The sequence below is a fragment of the Anopheles bellator genome, chromosome 1 (genome assembly GCF_943735745.2).
Source record: "Anopheles bellator chromosome 1, idAnoBellAS_SP24_06.2, whole genome shotgun sequence".
Classification (NCBI taxonomy): domain Eukaryota; kingdom Metazoa; phylum Arthropoda; class Insecta; order Diptera; family Culicidae; genus Anopheles; species Anopheles bellator.
In genome coordinates, this window is record NC_071285.1 from 30381086 (window position 1) to 30400747 (window position 19662).

Here is a 19662-nt window from a genome sequence, read left to right on the forward strand (position 1 = left end):
TCGGTTCCGTGCAGCGCTTGGCTGGAAAAGCAAAACGAACGACGGCGTACCAGACAAAACACGGGACTTGGCAATAACATGGTCGGTCCGCGGTCCAATCTCCCAAACAAACAGGATTTATTGTGTCCGGAAGCATGGTCCGGAGCATGCCAAACGACTCCTCCCGCCTCTGCCAGCTCTGCGTTTCCTTGCAGAGTCCTGAGTCCTTTTTCTACTCCCTTCTCTAGGCAAATCTATTGCGAAACGTTTTAATGTGCTCGACTCGTAGCCATCAGCAAGAAAGTTAGCTTATTTGGCAAAGATTTCGCCAGACAGTTGGATACAAACTCACAACAAAGCGAAAGAAGTGCCTCGTTTTAAAATATGCCATATTTTAAAGTGTAGTATCGTGCACCGCGAAGATAATGGCCACTTCTCAAGTCTTTTCTGCGGATAGTGCGACTAATTTATACGAAGCAATAGTTTGTCCAAAAGCCACACAAAGAACACCCAGCATCGCTCGGCCACGTGATCGATCGCAGAGGCACCTGCTTTTGGTATAATATTTTCGCAATTTTCCTGCTGCGTCACAGGCTCGGGTTCGAAACAATAGAACCAACGCATGTTGGTGCTGGCGTTGTTTACTCGGTAAATTATGAGCAAACCAATCGGATGGCTGACTAAGCCCGCATCTCGTATGTGTTTCGAAACACGTCACGGACGGGAATAGGTCCCCGCTGCTGTGTGACGGCGTTCCTCTGCGAAGTGCGGCTCTTGGGTCGCCCCAAAAGTCGACATATAGTTTGTATCGTAAAAGTCAAAAGAAGAATAAATTCTATAAAATGAGTAACGTAAGCTTAATTTGCCACTTAATTAATTTGTTATTTCAACAATAGAAGATATCATGTACTTGTCAACAACACGTTCTCTGCATCTTTTAATGGTCCAGCAGGTGTCCCACAAGGAAATGACCCTTGGTTCATCCCTCTATAATACATTCACATCCGACGTACCAAAAAACAAGAGCCCTGACGATACAGCCCGATTCTATCAACAAGGAAGATAACCAAAACAACGATTAGGAACCTACAAAAACTCGTAAATTCTTTTAAAAATTATTACAATAACTGGAGAAGATAAAAATCAATCCCTCGAAATTTCAGGCTTTTGTCCAGATAAATTCAGTGAGCGAGTTGCCCCTACCTGGACAAAATATCATTATAGATAGTTAAACTACATCATGGTTTTCTCACATCAAGCAAAATGTCACATAAAAAACTAGACATACTCATCAAACTGCTTAAGCCATTAATCAACAGAAAATTAAAATTAAACTTTCACCCAATGCCTCTTCTCTGTGGTCGCAATGCTCCAAAACTAACTTTCAGTCAATACGAATCCGATTGAAAAAAATTCTCAAAATGATCTTTAATTTACAATGGAGAATTCTAACGAATCTTGTCCTAAGCCTTGCTGGGGCGCAAAGACTAACGTTCGAAATTATCAAACTAAAAGAAGTCCTAATCAATAGACGCAATATCCACCAAAAAAATCGAGAGTAGGATAAAATGACTCAATGCCAAGTAACATAACATAGAATTTAAATAGATTTAAATCGAAACACTTTCAAATCAATCATTTTGATACCTTAGCCATATTAAATAATTGCAATCTCAATGTGTAATATCTCTGTTCTCTTATATCATCAAGCATTTATGACAAATAAAGTTTAAATTAAAAAAGAAATTAATAAATAAATAAAAAAATGAGGAACCAGCTATTTGGCTAGCTTTTATATCGACGACAACGAGACTAAAATCTCTCATCGTCTTCGAGCCGTTAGGCCGTCTTCATGTGGGCCATTCTGTTTCAATTTACGGTCCCCCGACGGTGTAGGCCTTCTGCGGTCAATTGCAATTGGTTAAGGCCTTTTAAATCGTTTCTGTTGCTTTTGTTATGGTAGTTAACATCCGGATCGCTCTAACTGACTATCCCGGCTTTGCTCGAGATGCATGTTATAAAATGAAGCTAATTTCCAAAGTCAACGACGCGCAATGCACGCATGTCCGCATCCTGTGTCGGCATCCTGTGGAAACAGGAACCTGGATGGAATCATTTTCCCCTGCCAACTACGCGTTACGCAACAGCGTATCGTCTTCGCCCTGTGTGGTGTTGGCATGTGGCAGGACGATTTCCCGCCCCCCCAACACACACACACACGTGTGTCCTGCCGTGTGGAAGAAGTTGAGCTGGAAAAGGCCACATTCTTTCACCTGGTTAAACATGACGCGAAACGATCTATAACGGGCCCGACTTCACCGGCCACCCGGCCCGTCGCCCGTCCGTCTAGCTAATCAACCGTAATCGATTGCAGCCCGTGGCCCTGCGTTCCACTCCAATTCATCAGCTGCCGGCGCGCGACACCCACCGGAAAGTGAGCGTATCGACCGACCGGGTAGGAGTACTTATTCCGGTAGTTCCTTCCGGCCCCGCGGCTCGGCGCGATTCGGTGCGATCCGGCTGCGAAAGTAAAGTTCCATCATCATCATCGAGAGTTGCTGCGCTCTCGCTGGTCTGCCTCTGGGGTGTATTTATAGATTTCGCTCCGCCGTCAAAAAGTAAAGCAAAACTCTTGGAATGTTTCTCGCGGCCCTCGCGGTGGCAGGTGGAAGGAAAACAGAATGGAATTCCAATCGGATGACGCGCTTGGCGTGGCCATGGGAAGCCGAGAAAAGCAACGCCAAAGCGCCAGCATATCCCATTTTGGGAGCTCGACGCAAGAGGCACAGGGGCTTCGGGCTCGGAAGGACTGGGCCACGCTTCCTGGTGTGTGACAAAATGGGCCCTCACTCCGAAGTCCAAAGAAGCCTTGATGGAGCCCGCTGGTCTCGTCCGGACTTGTTCCAAACCTCACGTTGTCTCAGAAGAAACTTCGTCGTCGCTGGTGGCAGTTCCCAGACTTCGCCCAGGCTTCATTTTTAAAAGGCACCTCTGAGCGAAACTGGTTTCTGTCGTTCAGTCGCGAAAGTTTGTCGTCGAGAGTGTGTCGTTTTGGGATGTCTGATGGCGGTTGGACTCTCCAAGTCCAGCATCCAGGTGTTTCAAGCCTAAAGCAAGAAGTTCGAGTGGCGAAAACAGGTTATTTTGCATACTGGCCCACTGGCCCGGTTGGTGGCAGCATACGGACTGAATGTTAAAGGGTATCGGTCGGTGTCGGTCCAGAGCTGTACGAGCCTCTCACGGGAAGAAGAATTTATTGTTTTATGGCTTTTTTATACACACTTGAGTAGCCATAAACAGGATTAGGAATGTGAGCGTAGCCTAATGGCAATGAAATCAAAAGAAAAAGAAGGCTCTTTTAAATTCCAAGCATCGTAGAAGGAAATTACGAAAGGGATTGCCATTGTTTTGAGACTTTCTGCACGCGGATCGGCGTCCTTCCGGAAGCCATTGAAGCCAGGTGTGCAGCGTACCATTCAGAGACAGCAGCCGAAGCAGCGTCCTACGGAGCGTATCATGAACCGGGCTAGGCTTATACTTTCATCACAAACAATTTTCCCTTTTTAGTGCCTCTTCAGGCACAGAGCCTGCGGGCCTGGGGGTTGCGTAACGACTTGTCATTCCTTCGTCGCCTTTTTGGGAATCTGGCGAATCGAGTGGCGAATGCGGATGCAGTGAGCGCGTAACTCGGCCGCCAGCCAAAACCAAAACGGTGGTGCTCCTATCTCTCTGCAGCGAGGCAGCGACAGCGCCAACGACGATGTAACTACCGCCTAGCCGTCGCTGCGTAAATCATTGGCCATATAATTGGTGGTGCTGGCTGCGGTTCGCGCTAAAAAATCGTTTCGAATACATTAAAGCTGGCAGTTTAATGGTAAAGAACGTCAAAACTCAACTGAAAACTCCACAAATCAGTCTCCAATGGTGCTTCGCAATGGTCCTTCCATTTTCTCGTAAGCTGGAATCATTTCCGGTGCGCTTTAAAATAAAGTGCTCAATCTCAGGCTGACGAGTGATGACGGAAATCGACCGACTGGTGACAGGCAGGGACGGCCGTATTTCATCGTTTCACTGTGCACGGACCGTGAATATCCTCCGTGCCTGTGGTGACAATGGAGACAAGCAAGTTCCATTCATCACCGGCCGGAGCATACGGTTCCGGAGGACCCACTTCAGCAGCGCAGAGTGTCCTCCGGAACGTGCACCGTTTGCTATGTCACCTGCGCACGGGAGAACTCCGGAACAGAATTTCCGCGTGCCTGCCTGTGTCTGTCTGTCTGGAGAGTCCCCCGGAAACGAGTACCCTCCCAGCCCACCCTTGGACGGGAAAAACGGGCCAACACGCGACCGCTTCTTTTCCGCAAACGGAGCCCATTTCCAGCGGTGGGAAACGTGCCTTCAATCTTGCGCGCGCCCGAAAACCCAATCACTCCCGGAAAAGCGGCCTGGCTGAGAATGACTTGGAACGTAAAAAAGGGGCAGTTTGATGGACACCCGGTCCATGGAAATCTGTTATTCTTTAATTATGCAACCGAAACCGGGAAGACCGTTTTTCCGGGTGGTAATTATAAAATATGGCAGTCGGATGGGTCATTAAAAATTTCAAATAACCCCCCCAAGAACAGCAGCCGGAAAAAGAAACCAAAAAGGTTTCGCTGGGTCGTGCTGGGTGAAAAATTTGGGAGCCAGCGTTTCATTCCATCACAGTTTTAAGTGGAGCGTGTGAAATAAGAATTCTAAGAACTCTAATCAATTTTAACTTCAATCACCAGGTTTGCAGGTTAACTAACGCAAGATTCACAGTTTTTAATGAAGAGACGTCTTTCAGCAAAATGATTTTGCTTTAAAAAAATGCAATCCTTTTTGATCCTACTCAATCGGGAATGAATATCCTTAACCTTGGGTGCCTCGCTACCTCTTGCTAAAAGTGGCTCTTGTTTCTTACCCAAAAAAGTCCTCATTCTATAATCCCAACAGCAACATCCTTCATTGATCAGAAGCAGCACATCCCCGCGAAAGGCAACTGACCGACCTATTTGTAGCCTGGCTTAACCACTAACCCTAACCTTTGGCCTTGTCTGTAGCCTATTCTCAGTAGCAAGAACCATCCGAGAACGGCGGGAACGAAGCACGTGGTGTCCGAGCCTCAGACTTTGGCGAGGATAAGCTAATCCCCGTCGACTATTTATAGGAAGCAATGCACCATCGGACCGGAGCGACATGTCGATTTTCAAATCTCAGGAAGTTCGATCAGCCCCACCGGAAATGCACTGCCCGTGCTGGGGGTTTAATGGGATTTTAATGATAATCTAGCGACGGAAGAGAAACCGTCGTGTGTCCTAGGGGCGCCCGCAACATTGACTTCATTTCATGCTTTCTACACGCCGGAGGCGTCTGACGCACGCGTTTGTTTTATGCTGCCGACAACATAACAGATCGCGCCACGCCACAGTTTAGGGGATTTTTTCCTTTTCTTTTTTCGGGTAAAAATAAACCGCACATTTCACGGTTCACTGCCACGATCGGGTGAGCAGGTGAGACGCGGCTCATCTCATCCCTGCCGAGCGCGTGAGTCGGTCTCACTTCACATCGTAGCAACAGACGTTAATGTTTTGTGGATCGCGATCAGCGCCGTTTACATTGCACTTTACGCAACACCGACGATGCTGGGTAATGATTATGATGGTCGCGGTCAGCAACACGATACGCGACCGCGACCACTAGCCATCGGCCCAGCGAGCGAAGGACGCTGCATCGTATTATTATTGTGGTTAAGTGTCATTAGCGGATGGAGTGGCCTGAACGGGTGACCACTAAACAACACTAAATCTCGGGAACGGGCACCAGAGCACCACAACACTTTCACCGCGGAAGGAAACACTAAATTATGGAATGACCACATGGTGCCACTTCCAACCGTAGACCGTGACCCATGAACCGACCTTACCGGCGCGTCAATCCACCGAGTCTTCGACGACATCCGCGAGACGACCGAACGGAACGCAGCGACACGCGGTTTACGACTAACCCGTTTTCCATTCGAAAACACCACAAACGCTAAGCACACGCGCGCTGATGATGAGGACGATGATGGTAGGCGGTGACCCCCCAACCCGCCCTGGTGCCCTTTCACGGTGGGGAATTTGTATGGGAAAGGCGGACATATTTGTTGGTTGGGAGAATCGGCGGACTTTTTTCAACTTTATTGTTTTCTACGCATGTGTTCATTCAATTGCATGTGTTTTAATTGCATTTGCTACAATTACAATTAATTAAATTACAATTACAATTAAATTAAACATTTTTATGTAATACACGCCTTCAAGTATAATAAATAAGCTTTTTACGATATTTTAAGGTTTTCGGTTAAACGCCTGAATTATGCAATCTGCATCACACCAAGAAGTTTTAATGCAATTTTTGAGAAAGTTTGCTTAAATTTGCGCATGAGTGTAATACATGATATGAAATGATTGAGGAGTTTTATTCATTGCGTTTGTGGGAATTTTGCAACTAATAATTATTACCATCCGAACATTACCAACCCATGAACATTTATTTAAAAGTTTGATATAATACTTATTAGTATATTCCGTCATCCAAATTTAAATCAATATTATCTACTAGGTTAAACACATTATCAATCGTGATATCGTCATTAATGTTTTCCTCTACGATAAAAAAATTCTTAAATATACCAGAAAAACTAAATCGGGGGACCAATAAGCCTAGCGGACGAATGTGAAGGAATTTGCAAGCAAAACTTACTGAGAATAGTTTGGAAATTACCTAAACTTTAATTTTAATGCTTCTTTTAGGCGAAACAATGCGATTTTTTGCCCCATTACCAAAGTTAAAAAACTGTAATATTTTAGGTTTTCTATACTAATTTCCGATAAAAATGTGCAAGCATTGCCATACGTACACATTTGATTATTTCATATGAAAAAAGGATTCATTACCTTTCGAATGAACTCTGCTAACCATCTTTGAAAAACGATTTTTAGAGCATTATTTTCATTAGATTTTCAAAGCGGTCATAAACCAAAACCGCCTTTTCCCATTGTGCCTTCGTTGGGCGACGGCAACGAAACAACAACAACAAAACTCGCGACGCTTCGGTGTGTATACAAACAACTTCCCGATCTGCGCACGAACTGTCAGCTGTCAGACAACACGAAGCGCCCGCGAGTGTAACGCTCGTAACGCTTCCAACGGGTGGGATGAAAAGTTACTTGGTTTGTTGTTTAGTTTTTTTATTTTTTTGGTTTGCTAAGCAACTAGACATTATTTCTCAACATCATTGATGCATTTGAAAACGGAGATTTTTTTGTGTCTGTTGAAGTCTGGAACAAACAATTTTCGCTTTAAAAATGTGTCCATTCCATTGTTGGATCAAACCATCGATTGACTAAAAGGGTAAAGGTCGACTAAAAGGGAAAGCTTTGAAAAATTCACAAAAATTAATTAAATTTAATATCACGTTCAGAGCCGATTCACGCCTTTATATTTCCTTAATTTCGCTCGAGTTGAAACTAAAAAAAATAAATACTTGTTAAAAACCTAGTTACTTCCCACTAAGTGGAAAAAGGAATAAAAAACACAACCATAAGAATGAATAATTTTAAATAAAAAAAAATCCTGGTCAATCTCTCTAAGAAATTGTTCTTTTATCCTAAACAAATGGCAACATCAATTGTCGTTAAAACTTTGTACCGTCATTTGCATATCAACTTGAATCAACGGACAGTTCGGGATTCCCCCGAAACATAATGCAACATTGAACGCCATCATGCTCCCGCTTCCGTGAAATCTGCCCGACCATAGAGGATGATTTAATGAACGCGGCCTAATGCGACTTTGAGCCTCTCCAAAGCTAAACCCCAATTAATGACGCCGAAAATTGACAATTTTGACAGCCGGAAGATGGAAAAAAATGATTGTCCGTCCACTCCAATGTTTTTGAATAGAAAAAAGCCAACAGCAGCAACAAAAAAACGGTTAATACAGTAGAAATGGGTGGGTGGCCCGCGCCGAGGGTGGCATGGTCGGACGGGCGCGCATAACGCAGACAACGCGCAACACATTAATGACTATTTTATATTGTTTTCTTGCGCGCCCAGCTGGAACCGAAAGCGCCGCGCGGAAGTGCGGTCGGCCCGCCAGGGGGTCCGTAGGCTCGAACGCACACACTTACACACATTGGACATTAAATCTGTTGAAAATGAGAGGGAAAACGGAGGGGCAGCGCTGGCGAGGTACGTGTGAAACGGATTTCTGTCCCCCGGTGAGGGGTTGTGACCCACGGGGGTTGTTGATATTATTGAAACAAAAACCTCCACCAAACCAAACAACAACATCAGTAGCAGCAACAACAACAGCCATTCTCGAGGCTCGTGAGAACCTCGCGCAGAACATGCTTCAGACGTCGCACGAGACCCCACCACCACGTTGGTTGTTAGCCATTGACCCACGGGATATGCCGGGTATGCTTAGCGATGCGAGTGACGTCACGGTTGGGCGGGCTTTTACCTGTAATTGGTCGAAGAACCTGTAACCCACCGCCGGAGATGCAACGGATTGCGACAAATGCTACGCGGAGCTATAGTTTTCCCCGCTGGCTTGCAATGAAACGTGGCAAAAGATCCTCTAACCGAGATCCGGCCGAAGGATGGATTCGGATCAGGGAATGGTGCCCCACCGTACAGTTTTTCCGTTTCATCGTCATCTTCGGAAGATTCGTCGGGAGGCGGGAAGCGGAACGTGACACACGATACTTAACGATTCGTTGGCTTCCCGAGAGATCGGTTGTAGAACAGAAACGCGACGAGGCTGTTAATTCGAACCAACCGATTAGCGGAGGCAGTCAACTTAGGAACTACGAGTGAGCACCCTTATTAAAAGGAATTATGTATTAAAAATTAAGTGCTACCATGTTTCCAACTCATCAGCACTGGACAGAAGGGAAAAAAGCGGTATTAATTGGACAGAAGTGGGGCCAATATGGTTCAACGAAAATGGTCAGTGGTCGATGGTCGAACCGTCCCAGAGCCCAGGTTTTTTTTCTCATATGACAGATCGTGCATTTTTATGTTCTGATAAATTTCTCGTTATTTATTCGATTCGAATAAATTTTAATTAATTAAAATGACTCAATGCCACGTGGCATAACATAGAATTTAAATAGATTTAATTCGAAACATTTTCATTTCAATCATTTTGATACCTTAGACGTATTAAATAGCTGCAATCCCAATGTAATGTACGGAATATCTACGTACTCTTATGTAATGAAGCAATCATGTCCAATTAAGTTCCAAGTTTAATAAAAAGAAAATAATTAATTTATTAACACTGTATCCTGTTAAGGTCCTGTAAAAAATAGGGTCTTATCGAAAATGCGAGTTCGGTATGTGTTGGATACACTGGCGACTAGCGTTAATTTTCAACAAAACAACAATCTCTAACACAGTATTCTTCTTCAATCCACGGTCCTCTTACGTTGGTTCCAATAGCTAACCTCACTTATTTTATTTGGATATTTATTGTATTAGCAAGAACATGTTTGTGACGTGTTTAACCAAAATTACTGATTCTTAAAGCACCTCTTAGTAATAACGGATAAACTATCGAAACGACGTATGTTCGTACAATATAAACACCTTGGGGCTTAAAAGCATTGTTTATGGCATGGAGAGGAACACTTGTTGTTTTACAAATGAAAGATTCTTCGTTCCCTACCTCGAATGTTTATATTGCCCAGAGGTTTTTGGTGCAATATAATATCCTACCCACTGACCCTTGACTTCAATAATGAAGAAAATGAGAGTTTCGTCAGAACGTGCCCATCTGTCGCGTGGTGCTACTACTGCTACTCGGCAGTACTTCTGGCAATTGGTTTAACCGTCCATCGGTCCCCAGAACCGTGGGCCCCAGAACGGAAATCGTTAACCGCCTACGGGCGTAGGTTAAAAGGACAGCAGCCGCGTTGCGTTAGGTGTCGCACCATTCGAAGCGTTAAAGCGATCCAATAAGCGCGTTCGTCAGCGGTTAATACGATCCCGACCCGGCCTCGCGTATTAGCTTCCCAGGGACGTACTGTCGGGTTGGTTGGCTCATATTCCAGCCCTCTTCTCCGAAGTGCGCAATTAGCTTCGCGCGCGATCACATTACCAAAAGGCGCGCGCGTATGTGGGCGCTTCGGGTTGAATCATATGCCACGCGCATTGCGTCCGTTCCGTCTTTGGCCAGCACCGAATCGCTTAACGCGAAGACACCGACGCGGAAATTTGTGACCCAATTTGAACTTCCCGCCAACAGATGAGCGGGGTCCGACGGGAGTCCGATTGTTTTTAATTCCGCTTCATCAAGGCCCATGATAGGCCCCCCCTAATTAGAGTCCGCACCAGTTGGTGCGAACGATTACGCATCAATTGGACCGTTTATTTTCGGGCAGACCATCCGAACAGTAACCGAACCGGTTGTTGGACCAACATAAACAAACACCCCGAACCAGGCACGATGGGTTCTTATCGGAGGCCAGTTACAGGCGGTGGGTTAAGGGGGAACTAACCCGTTAAGCCCAGCATTCAAAGGTTCCGGCGCCCTAGAAATGGTTTCTTTTCTTCTAAATCTAGTGCGAAGCAGAAAACGATATGATAAGCGTGAAGCGAGGAGTCGGTCAGATGTTCCGCATGATGAGCGATTTGCAGTGACGTCTGCCTCCTAATTGGCCGCCAGATTTCAGCCATCCATCCGCAAATTAGCATCATTTGCGTCATGTTGAGCGGAGCGCCGATCAGCGCCGAAATTCGGTCAAACTTTTCGGAACCATTCGACGGCAATGGAGGTCGACTTCACTCGGCCGGAGTGTGGTCAAATCGTCGTAGAACTGGTAGTCCAATGGGAGATTTCAATTGTGTTTGCAGGATGCATTAATAAGAAAATACTGGAACATGTACAGTCTACGGAACATCCATTCAATTCTTCGGCATCCTAATAAAAAAATACTACACAGTCTGTTTCAAAGTAAACCGGACTTGTTCTAAATAATTTATACAAATACAAATGGTTAAAACAAATCAAAAAAACAAAAGACAAAGCAACAAAAGTTTTTCTGAAAAATCGTTTTATTCTATTCAAAATAGGACAGTGAATAAGGTGGATACTGCAACAATTCGAACTTTAATTCATGGATTTTTATCATTTTTCATGTTGCTCTTGTGACACGGTGTATTTCAGTAGGTCTTAAATGTTACAACAATAATTTAAATTTATTGTTTTATCAGTTTGCAAGTAAACCGCTAACATAATTCCATTCGCATCCCGAAAAACTGATGCTAACATCTTTTTGGGTAATTTCTAGACACGAACTCGTTTCGAAGCCGAAGAACCAGGTTAGAACTCCTTAGCCTCTTGTTTTGATTCAAGACCATGGTGATAGACGAAAGTCTCATCCATACTGATGATTCAATGCACTAAATCCACTTTTTCCTTTCAATAAAAATAAAAAAAGTAAAAATTCCATCACTCCACGATCCTTTTTTTCGTTGTAAAAACACTTTGGTGCGTCGATACTAAACGACTTTTTAAGAAAAATTAATTGACCTATTGAAATGAAACTTCACATACGTTTATATGAGGATTGTACCAATCCAACAAAAAAACATGAGGCTCGTAGCAGCGCCCTCTAGTATCGACCCGCAAAACTTAGTAAACAACCTAGTAGAACTGTTCTATTGTTTATCACAAATTCGTTTGAAGCATTCCTATGACCTATGGCAATGCAAAAGATAACCGAAAACATTGATATACTCCCGCCAGCTTATCTGATCGATTGATAAGCCAAAAGACCATCGGGCCACCACTATCAGTTCCCCAATTGTTCCGCACCGTTAATGTAGGTTCCCCAAGATCAACAATGCATGCGCACTATGCAAACCACGGAACAGAACTCGCGCAGTGACGTAGGTCCACGCGTGTCTGCTGCCTGCGGTTCTAATCAACGGCTCCATTGAGATCTCGAGCCGGCGCCTTTGATGAGTCACTCCCAACGTAGCAGACCGAAAATACGACGGTGGACGCGCGACAGACACTTGCCTGTGACCGACAGACGATCAATCATTTTCGCACCGTCTTGCGGCTTCCGGAACTACTCGTCTCAGGATGTCCGATAGGGGAGCGTTTCTAATACAGAGAGTAACCGCGGTACATTCGTTCGTTCGACCCTGGCCACGGATGATGATGGATGCCCCCGGGGAAGGATGTCGCCCGTACACGGACCACCCTTATCAGAGACGTTGGACGATGCACTCGATATCGATAAGAGGCACCAGCGCGCGCAAGCAGAAGAGTTATAAAAGCATGTACGGTTTTTGGGTGCCAGTGTTTGGCTGTGACCCAGACGAAGTCAACGCCGACGATGACAGGTAGCGCCATCTTGCGGGATCCTCAGGCAGCAGTCCAGTGTCATTAGACCTTCTTTTTCATAGGATCAGCGGCAACCCTGCTGCTGCTGCTGATGCTGGTGGCTGCGGCCACCGCCAACTCCGACCCCGGACCAATCTGTCGCCCGACCGGCAAATATCTGGTGGAGAACCCGCGTGACTGTCGCTCGTACTTCTACTGCTTCGAGGGCCAATCGTTCTATGGTCAGTGCAACGATGGGTTCCGCTTCGATGGCGGCCGCCAATCCTGTGTACCGGCCACCGTCCGGGAGTGTTACGCTTGCCCAGCGCACGGAGCCGGCAATATGCCCCATCCGATCTCGTGTGACAAGTTTGTGCTCTGCTTCCTGGGAGTGGCACACGAGCGCTCCTGTCCGGTCGGGCTACTGTTCAACTCGCACCTCGGCCAGTGCGATCTGGAGGCCAAAGTGCACTGCAACAAGCGGAACTAGGCAGTAGACTAATGTGACGTCATCATACGCAACATCATCGGGGGGGGACGGCGGTGGCATTACTGTTACGGTTACGGAGAATAGCTTTAATTGGGGACTGGTGAATAAAAACCTTAGCAATCAATTTGGGTTTCGGGCCAGACCTAACCGGATGTGTCCAACGTATGTCTCGCAGTTTTCGGTCGACGCGTGATCGCCAGAAACACGTGCTTACTTTCCCTTTAAATCACCTCACCCATGCACACACTCCAAGAAAGTCGTTTTCTCTTGGGCCGGATCTTGGGGAAGCCACCGATTTCTGAGGGTGCTGCGATGCTTTTCGGATAGCATTACCTGCGAGGCACAAGAAAACTTGGATAGCGTCCACTGAAGACAACAAGAGCGAAGGAGAAAGGTAGCCCAGAGGAGCTCGCCAGCCAACCAGACCTGCGCGTTCCGCTTGATTAGGCAACGGTTTGGCGTAGAATTTGCGAAATTATGTAGCCGCTTTTCACATACATCCACATTAATGTTTCAGCTAGACCTGCGCGGCCAGTCGAAAGTGGACCGTGCGCTAACGTGCAGATTTTTGCGCGATGCTCGGCCGACTCGGCCGACTCGGGTCCCGGGTTTTGGGGCACGAGAAAAGAGGTTTGAGACATTCGAAAGTTTTCGGAACCTGTTTATGTACGGAGCAGGGCCGGGAGCATCATCACGCGCCGTTTTGTTATAGCAGCGGCCAACATTCAATCATGTCTTGATGGTCCGATCGGGATCGGGACTTTCCACAACTCGGCTCGGCTTTTTTCGGTAACTGTGTTTACTTCGGTTTTTGCCAACACAATTCATTATGTTTTATTGTCTCGCGCCTAACTGTCGGACATGGCGTCGGGCTGAGAATGGCAGACGCGCAGCGAGTCCGACAGAGAAAGTCCACCTAGCTTCTCCTAACAGGCTCGTACCTAAAAATTCAATCAACCCATCGCATCTCATTATGACCACCGCTCCATACGCGTAATGATGATTTTCGAACATCGAAAGGGAATAGGCAAGAAGATCGGAGGCCCGCAGCAGAAACACTTTCACTGCCACAGCCACACATTCCGATCGACCTTCGGTGCCGCCAGAGTCTTGCTCAATTATAATTTCGTTCATTCCAATCATGGGCAAGTGCATGGGCCGCCCGAGCCATGCATTCCCAAGGGTACGAATTCCAAGGCAGACACGGTATTAGAAAGTGAAACGAATCGCCCGTCCGAAGAAAGATTTGAATTAATCGACGTCAACAAGGACGGGCTGGGACGGGCCAGGCCTGGACGTGCCGGGTGTGGTGCCGTTGTAATGCTGGTGCGTGTTTTAATGCGCCGATCCCCGATGCCACCTGGCATCGAGAAGGGACTGAGTTTTCTATTTACTTGGGCAGGGGATTGGTCAGGTCTCGCGCGAATGTCACACCGTTTTATGGCCACTTTTTCCGATCGAATGAGGGTGCCACACAAACTACTAGGTTATTCGATAAAGTCGGAACCTCGCAGAGGGTGCTGCTAGGAGCCTAATTCTTTTTGTTATGTTGGTACTCTCTTCATAAAAACGTATGTGAAATTTCATTTCAATCGATCAATTAATTTTTTTCTACAAGCTATTTAGTGTCAACATGTCACTAAATGTGTTTTTGGTGGGCTTAAAAGCAAAGGAAATTTATGGACGAATGTTGAAATTGTATAAGCACTCTTCGTCTTCAATTAAAAAATAAAATGCGATGTTTCTGAGTTTAAACGTGGTCGTACTGGCCCTCAAGACGATCCATGTCAAAACATAAAAAAAAGGGACAACACTTGAAATCGTACAAAAAAACCACGTTAACGTATTGGAAAGCCATCGAATTACTAAAAGAGATTTACTCTAAGCCATCTCATTGAGCAAAATAATCAATATTTTGGGTTTATTGGGTAAGTATTGGGTTTCAGACCGCTTGGTGTGCAAAATGCCTGCTAAAACTAGAACAAAAACGCATTCAAATAAAACTTTCTCGGCAATATTTGCAGCGTTTTTGAAATGATAACGTGGATTTTGTGCATTGAATCATCATTAGGGATGAGAATTGGGTCTCTCACTATGATCCTGAATCAAAGTGATAGGGTAAGGAGTGTTGTGAACCTGGTTCTTCGGTTCCGAAACGAGTTCGTGCCCAGAAATCGCCCTAAAAAGATGTTAGCATCAGATTTTTGGGATGCGAAAGAAAAATATTAGCGGATAACTTGCAAACGGGTAAAACAGTAACATTTAGACTCTTGTTGTAACCTTTTAGACCTAATCAAAAATTCGTGAAAAAAGACCCGGTTTGAAGAAGAAAAACACCGTGTTCCAAGAGCAATTTGAAAATGGCAAAAATCCATGAATCAAAATTTGAATTGTTGGAATGTTTACCGTATTTACCAGATTTGTCCCCTAGCGACTTCCATCTGCATTTCAAACCAAAAAAATCGTTAGTGAAAAGCGTTTTTCATCAAGTGATGATGTCATAACAGCTGCGGAAGCGTAGTTTGCAGCTCTTTCAGTTTCTCACTTCAGGCATCAAATGGAATCTCGTTGGAACCAATCTCAAGGGACGCCATACTGAACAATAAAGCGTATTTCAATCCATAAAAGTGTGTTGTTCTTATCGAAGCTCCGAACTTATTGAACAACCTAACACTTCACTAGTCTCGCGGTGCGGCCACTGGAACCAACCGCGACGAGATCATACGGCCCACGCCCTGCTGGCCGCCCCGTTGTTTTTGCTGCCTCGTCGATGGCGCAATCCGCGTTTTCCGTGACACCGTGAGATTAATTGATCTGCAAGAAAATGTCACTCAAAAACCCTAACCTAGAAACCGGCCGTTTGTGGGACGATTTTTGCAACCACGACTTTGTCCCGACCCGGGACAGAGCTCACGACGAAACGACTCTGAGATCGGCACCGCCCAACAAACCGAACCGAGCCTTGAGTTGGTGGTATTATTATTCAAGATATGCGTACGCCCAATCGCTCCGGCTCAATCCTCGGTGTCTTCGTGAAGGGGACACCGAGCTAGGCACTAAGCCCCGCGCCTAGCAAGCCCTTACGAGAGGGAGTATCGGCTTGGCGCCGATCGGTCAATTCTTCGACCTCCCGACCAAGGTGCAGAAGAGCGCCGCACCGTGCGAATGGTCCCATCCGTTTCGTTTCGGTTAATCCATCACCTTGACTTTCTTCATGCTTCAACAGCGGCGCCTCCTCGTCCAATGTAGGTCAATCGGCAACGAGTGCGCCGCCACCGCCGCAGTTCATGAACGGCGCAGGAATTCGCAGTTCGAAACTCGCGCGTGACGATGGCGTGTCGTGTCGGTTGGTGGCACCTTCCCCGCGGTTCCGCCCGCCACCACAGTCACATGGAACCTGTCTGTCATGGGGATCTTCTTCGCTGTCAAACTAATCTGAGCGGTGACTCCAATTTCGCATACCGAAGCGTCGTGGGTTGTGTATTTGGAGAGGCGCGCCGCGTGACACGACACCTTAGCTAGGGAAAAGGTGCCTAAAATTGCGAACGATTGCCCCCGTGCCCGGTCCATTTCAGGCCTCTTTTCCGAGGACGCTTCGATTGTAAATCGCAGGCACTGTTTCTTTGACAGACATTCCTTTGTTGGCCTGGGTTTGATTGATATCGACGCGAAGTTGCTGTTTCAAAATCGGGCTCAAAGCATCACGCTTCACGCTGGTGAAAAACGGTTGGGAAATTGTAAATTGGAAAACAATAAACAATAAACAAATAAACGCTTTTCAGTAATCTGTTCATATTGGGTTGCGGAAAAAGTAATCCATTAAATTCGCGGTAGATCACTTTAGTGATCGATATCTCGTGAAGTATCGATCGTACAGTTTCAAGTTTGGGCTCGTTTAAAGCTGACACTTTGCACTTAAAAAATGCTTTCACTGTTTATTGTTTGTTCCATTCGACAGTGAGTGACAGGGTGTTAACAATAGAAGTCACCAATGAGGAAATTCAGTACAGTTTACAGTGATTATGGTGTCGATACGCTAAAAGCAAGTAATGTACAATTTTGGTTTCGTTGACCCGTTTCGGTTATTTTTGAAGTTTAAGTTGCATCTCGTACAGGCAGACCCGTTATCAAAAATGTCGATAAAATTACAGAAATAATCGGCGAAATAGCTAAGAGCTAAACATTAACCTTCAAACAGTTTTAAGCCGTTTGCGCAAAGCTAGATTCACACAGAAGCTCGATGTTTAGCTATTTATTAAGCTATTTACATAAAAAAAACATGATGGATCGAATTTCCATCTGAGAAGTTTTGATCAAACGGAATTAAATCGAACCATTTCGTGGTTCGATTATGAAAATGATCGTGGTTTGAGCGTGGTGAAGCAGCTTAACCGCTGGTCGAACCAGGATTTACGGTTAGTAAAGTTCTACTGGGTTTATGGTGGAACTTGAAAGCAATCGTTTATTATGAGTTGCTTCCGTGTAGCCAAACACTAAATGCAGATCTCTACTGTAAATATATAACTGCACCGTTTAAAGCTAGCGATTGAGCAGAAACGACCAGAATTGGCCAACAGAAGAGGTGTTGTGTTACATCAGAGCAACAAAATGTCACACACGTCTTTAGTGACGTTTCAAGAAAGTCCGGCAAAGTTGGAAATAGAAGTTATGAAAGTATTTTCGAAAAGTTTTGAATTTCACCCAAAACTAATGAACTACTTTTTCCCCAATCAAAAGCTATGAAGGACTTTCTTATCTGTTGGTTCTGGTTAGGCTCTAGGAAAAGTTCTCAGAAAAGTTGATTATTAATTCCCAGATCGATTTCTGAAAAACTTTCGTGCAATCTTTGATCTTAACTTCAACAGTAACAACGGGTTTCGACGTCCCAAGACTTTCTGGCCGCACTCTGGCCCCTAGCTTCAATTCAACCGCGCTGGCGTGGCGTGTAGTCGCTCTGCTGCTACTAAACTTGAAGTGTACCACTAAATCACTCCCCCTTTTTTGGTGGACGATCTAGGCTATCTAGCCATGGCCATCGCTACGAAAGCCACCCGCAGCTGGGCAGAGCACCCGAAAAATTGGTCCCATTTCCCAAAGTGGCCATCATAAACCGGCGAAACACCATCATCTTTGCCAATGCAGCCAACTCACCGCACCGTGGAACAATAGGTAGAAGGCTCCACAAGGCGAATGGTTCACACGGTGTCGAATGGCACAATGAACTTCCCGCGGCAGCCGGGTGATGTGACACGTTGCCTCAATTTCAAACTCTCCCTCCCACTCTCGCCATCTCTCTTTCTCATTCACGGCAGTCGGTGTCTCTGCGACGCGCAGCAAAATGCGTGGCAGAGTGGATCAGAGTGTCAGTTTTCCAATTGTAACCCGCGCTGCGGTTTGAAAGGCAATTTTGAAGAAAAAAAAGGTGAGAAGGATTGGCCACGGAGTGCGCCTACTCCGAGTTTGAAATTCAAATTAACGGCCAATTTACAGGATGGTCATAAAACGGTGGGCTAAGTGGAAATGAATGACGCTTCGGTAGGTTCGATAGGTTCAAGTTGTGTTGGCCTCACTGGATTCTCACTACGATGCAAAAAGGATAGCTAAAACGAAAACACGTACCAAACTGTCCGCATCTCCAGTGCCGCTCGCCGTACCGTTGCTCATTGTGTCCGATCGGTTCGCGGTCGGCGTCGCCCGGAACGGCAATCCATAATCCGACGCCGTTGGGTCGTCGCCGTCGGCTGCCAGGCCAGTCTTCGGCCACCTCGGTTTGTGCGCCTCAAATTCTTCAAATTCACTTCCGCAAGCACGTTCCAACGGCACACACAGAGGCTGGCTTTGGCCGTTCCACCGTTTGCCGAATGCGAAGTCGAAAACGGGACACTTCTCCGGCACCGGCAGTCCGGGCCGGCTCCACTAGTAATTTCTACCAAACTTGGCCGACAGCCGGCAGCACACTTTCACATTTCCGGCCACTGGGTTCCCCCGTTTTCCAGCCCGATTTTCTCGGCCAATCGGCGCGGGGGGGCGAATAAGTAGACTTAACACGAGCCACGACACGACTTGTAACAAAATGCACCCGAACACGAGGGTGGCGCCGGTGGGAAATCGAACACCATCGAGCGCACCCCCGGGGTATTGATGAATTTTCACTTTTCACCGAACTCACTTCACGGGAGCTTTCGCCGGGCGCAGGTGTAAGCGCGTGCCACCGCGGATGGCTGGTCCTGGCCGAGTTTAGGGCGATGTTGAACACGGATTGTACACACAGGCCCCCGGCTCAGGGGTCTCGGGTGTGGCCTTCGTGCGGCTGAATGGTGAAAATGTTGCCACACCCCCGGTTCGTTACCGGAGAGGAGGGAAAATGAGCCACCGGGATTATGGGTTGGGTTGGCTCTTCAGGGGGTTGAGCTGATGCCCGGCGCAGTGTTGTGGCTGTAAAGAAAGGTACGAAATACGATCAGAAGAATTCGCAGCATCTAAAGTATGCTTCGGTCAGGTTGATTAACACTAGATATAACACACCGGTCATTTTGATTGGTCTGATACAAAGGTGAGCCATATGTGATACTCATTTCTACTTGGTTATAGAAAACAAACGGCTTCATACTTTTCAATGCTGGAACTTTTATTTGAAAGATTCATCGAAGACATTTATGTATAAAATACAATTTTGGATATAGAAAATTGTAAAATATGAAAAACTAATTTCCAAAGTGGTAGGTCTGCAACTCAAGCGGTGCGATATTTTAAAATCTCATTCCATTGAAGCTAATTTCCAGCTC

At 46.1% G+C, this 19662-nt stretch overlaps 1 protein-coding gene across 1 annotated transcript; it reads left to right on the plus strand.

Moving 5' to 3' along the window:
• Positions 1 to 12400: 12400 nt before the first annotated feature.
• LOC131215412 (probable chitinase 10) lies at positions 12401 to 12877 on the plus strand. The gene is made up of 2 exons (XM_058209801.1): positions 12401 to 12407; positions 12471 to 12877. The coding sequence occupies exons 1-2, from the start codon at positions 12401 to 12403 to the stop codon at positions 12875 to 12877; spliced, it is 414 nt and encodes a 137-aa protein (XP_058065784.1).
• The last annotated feature ends 6785 nt before the right edge of the window (positions 12878 to 19662 follow it).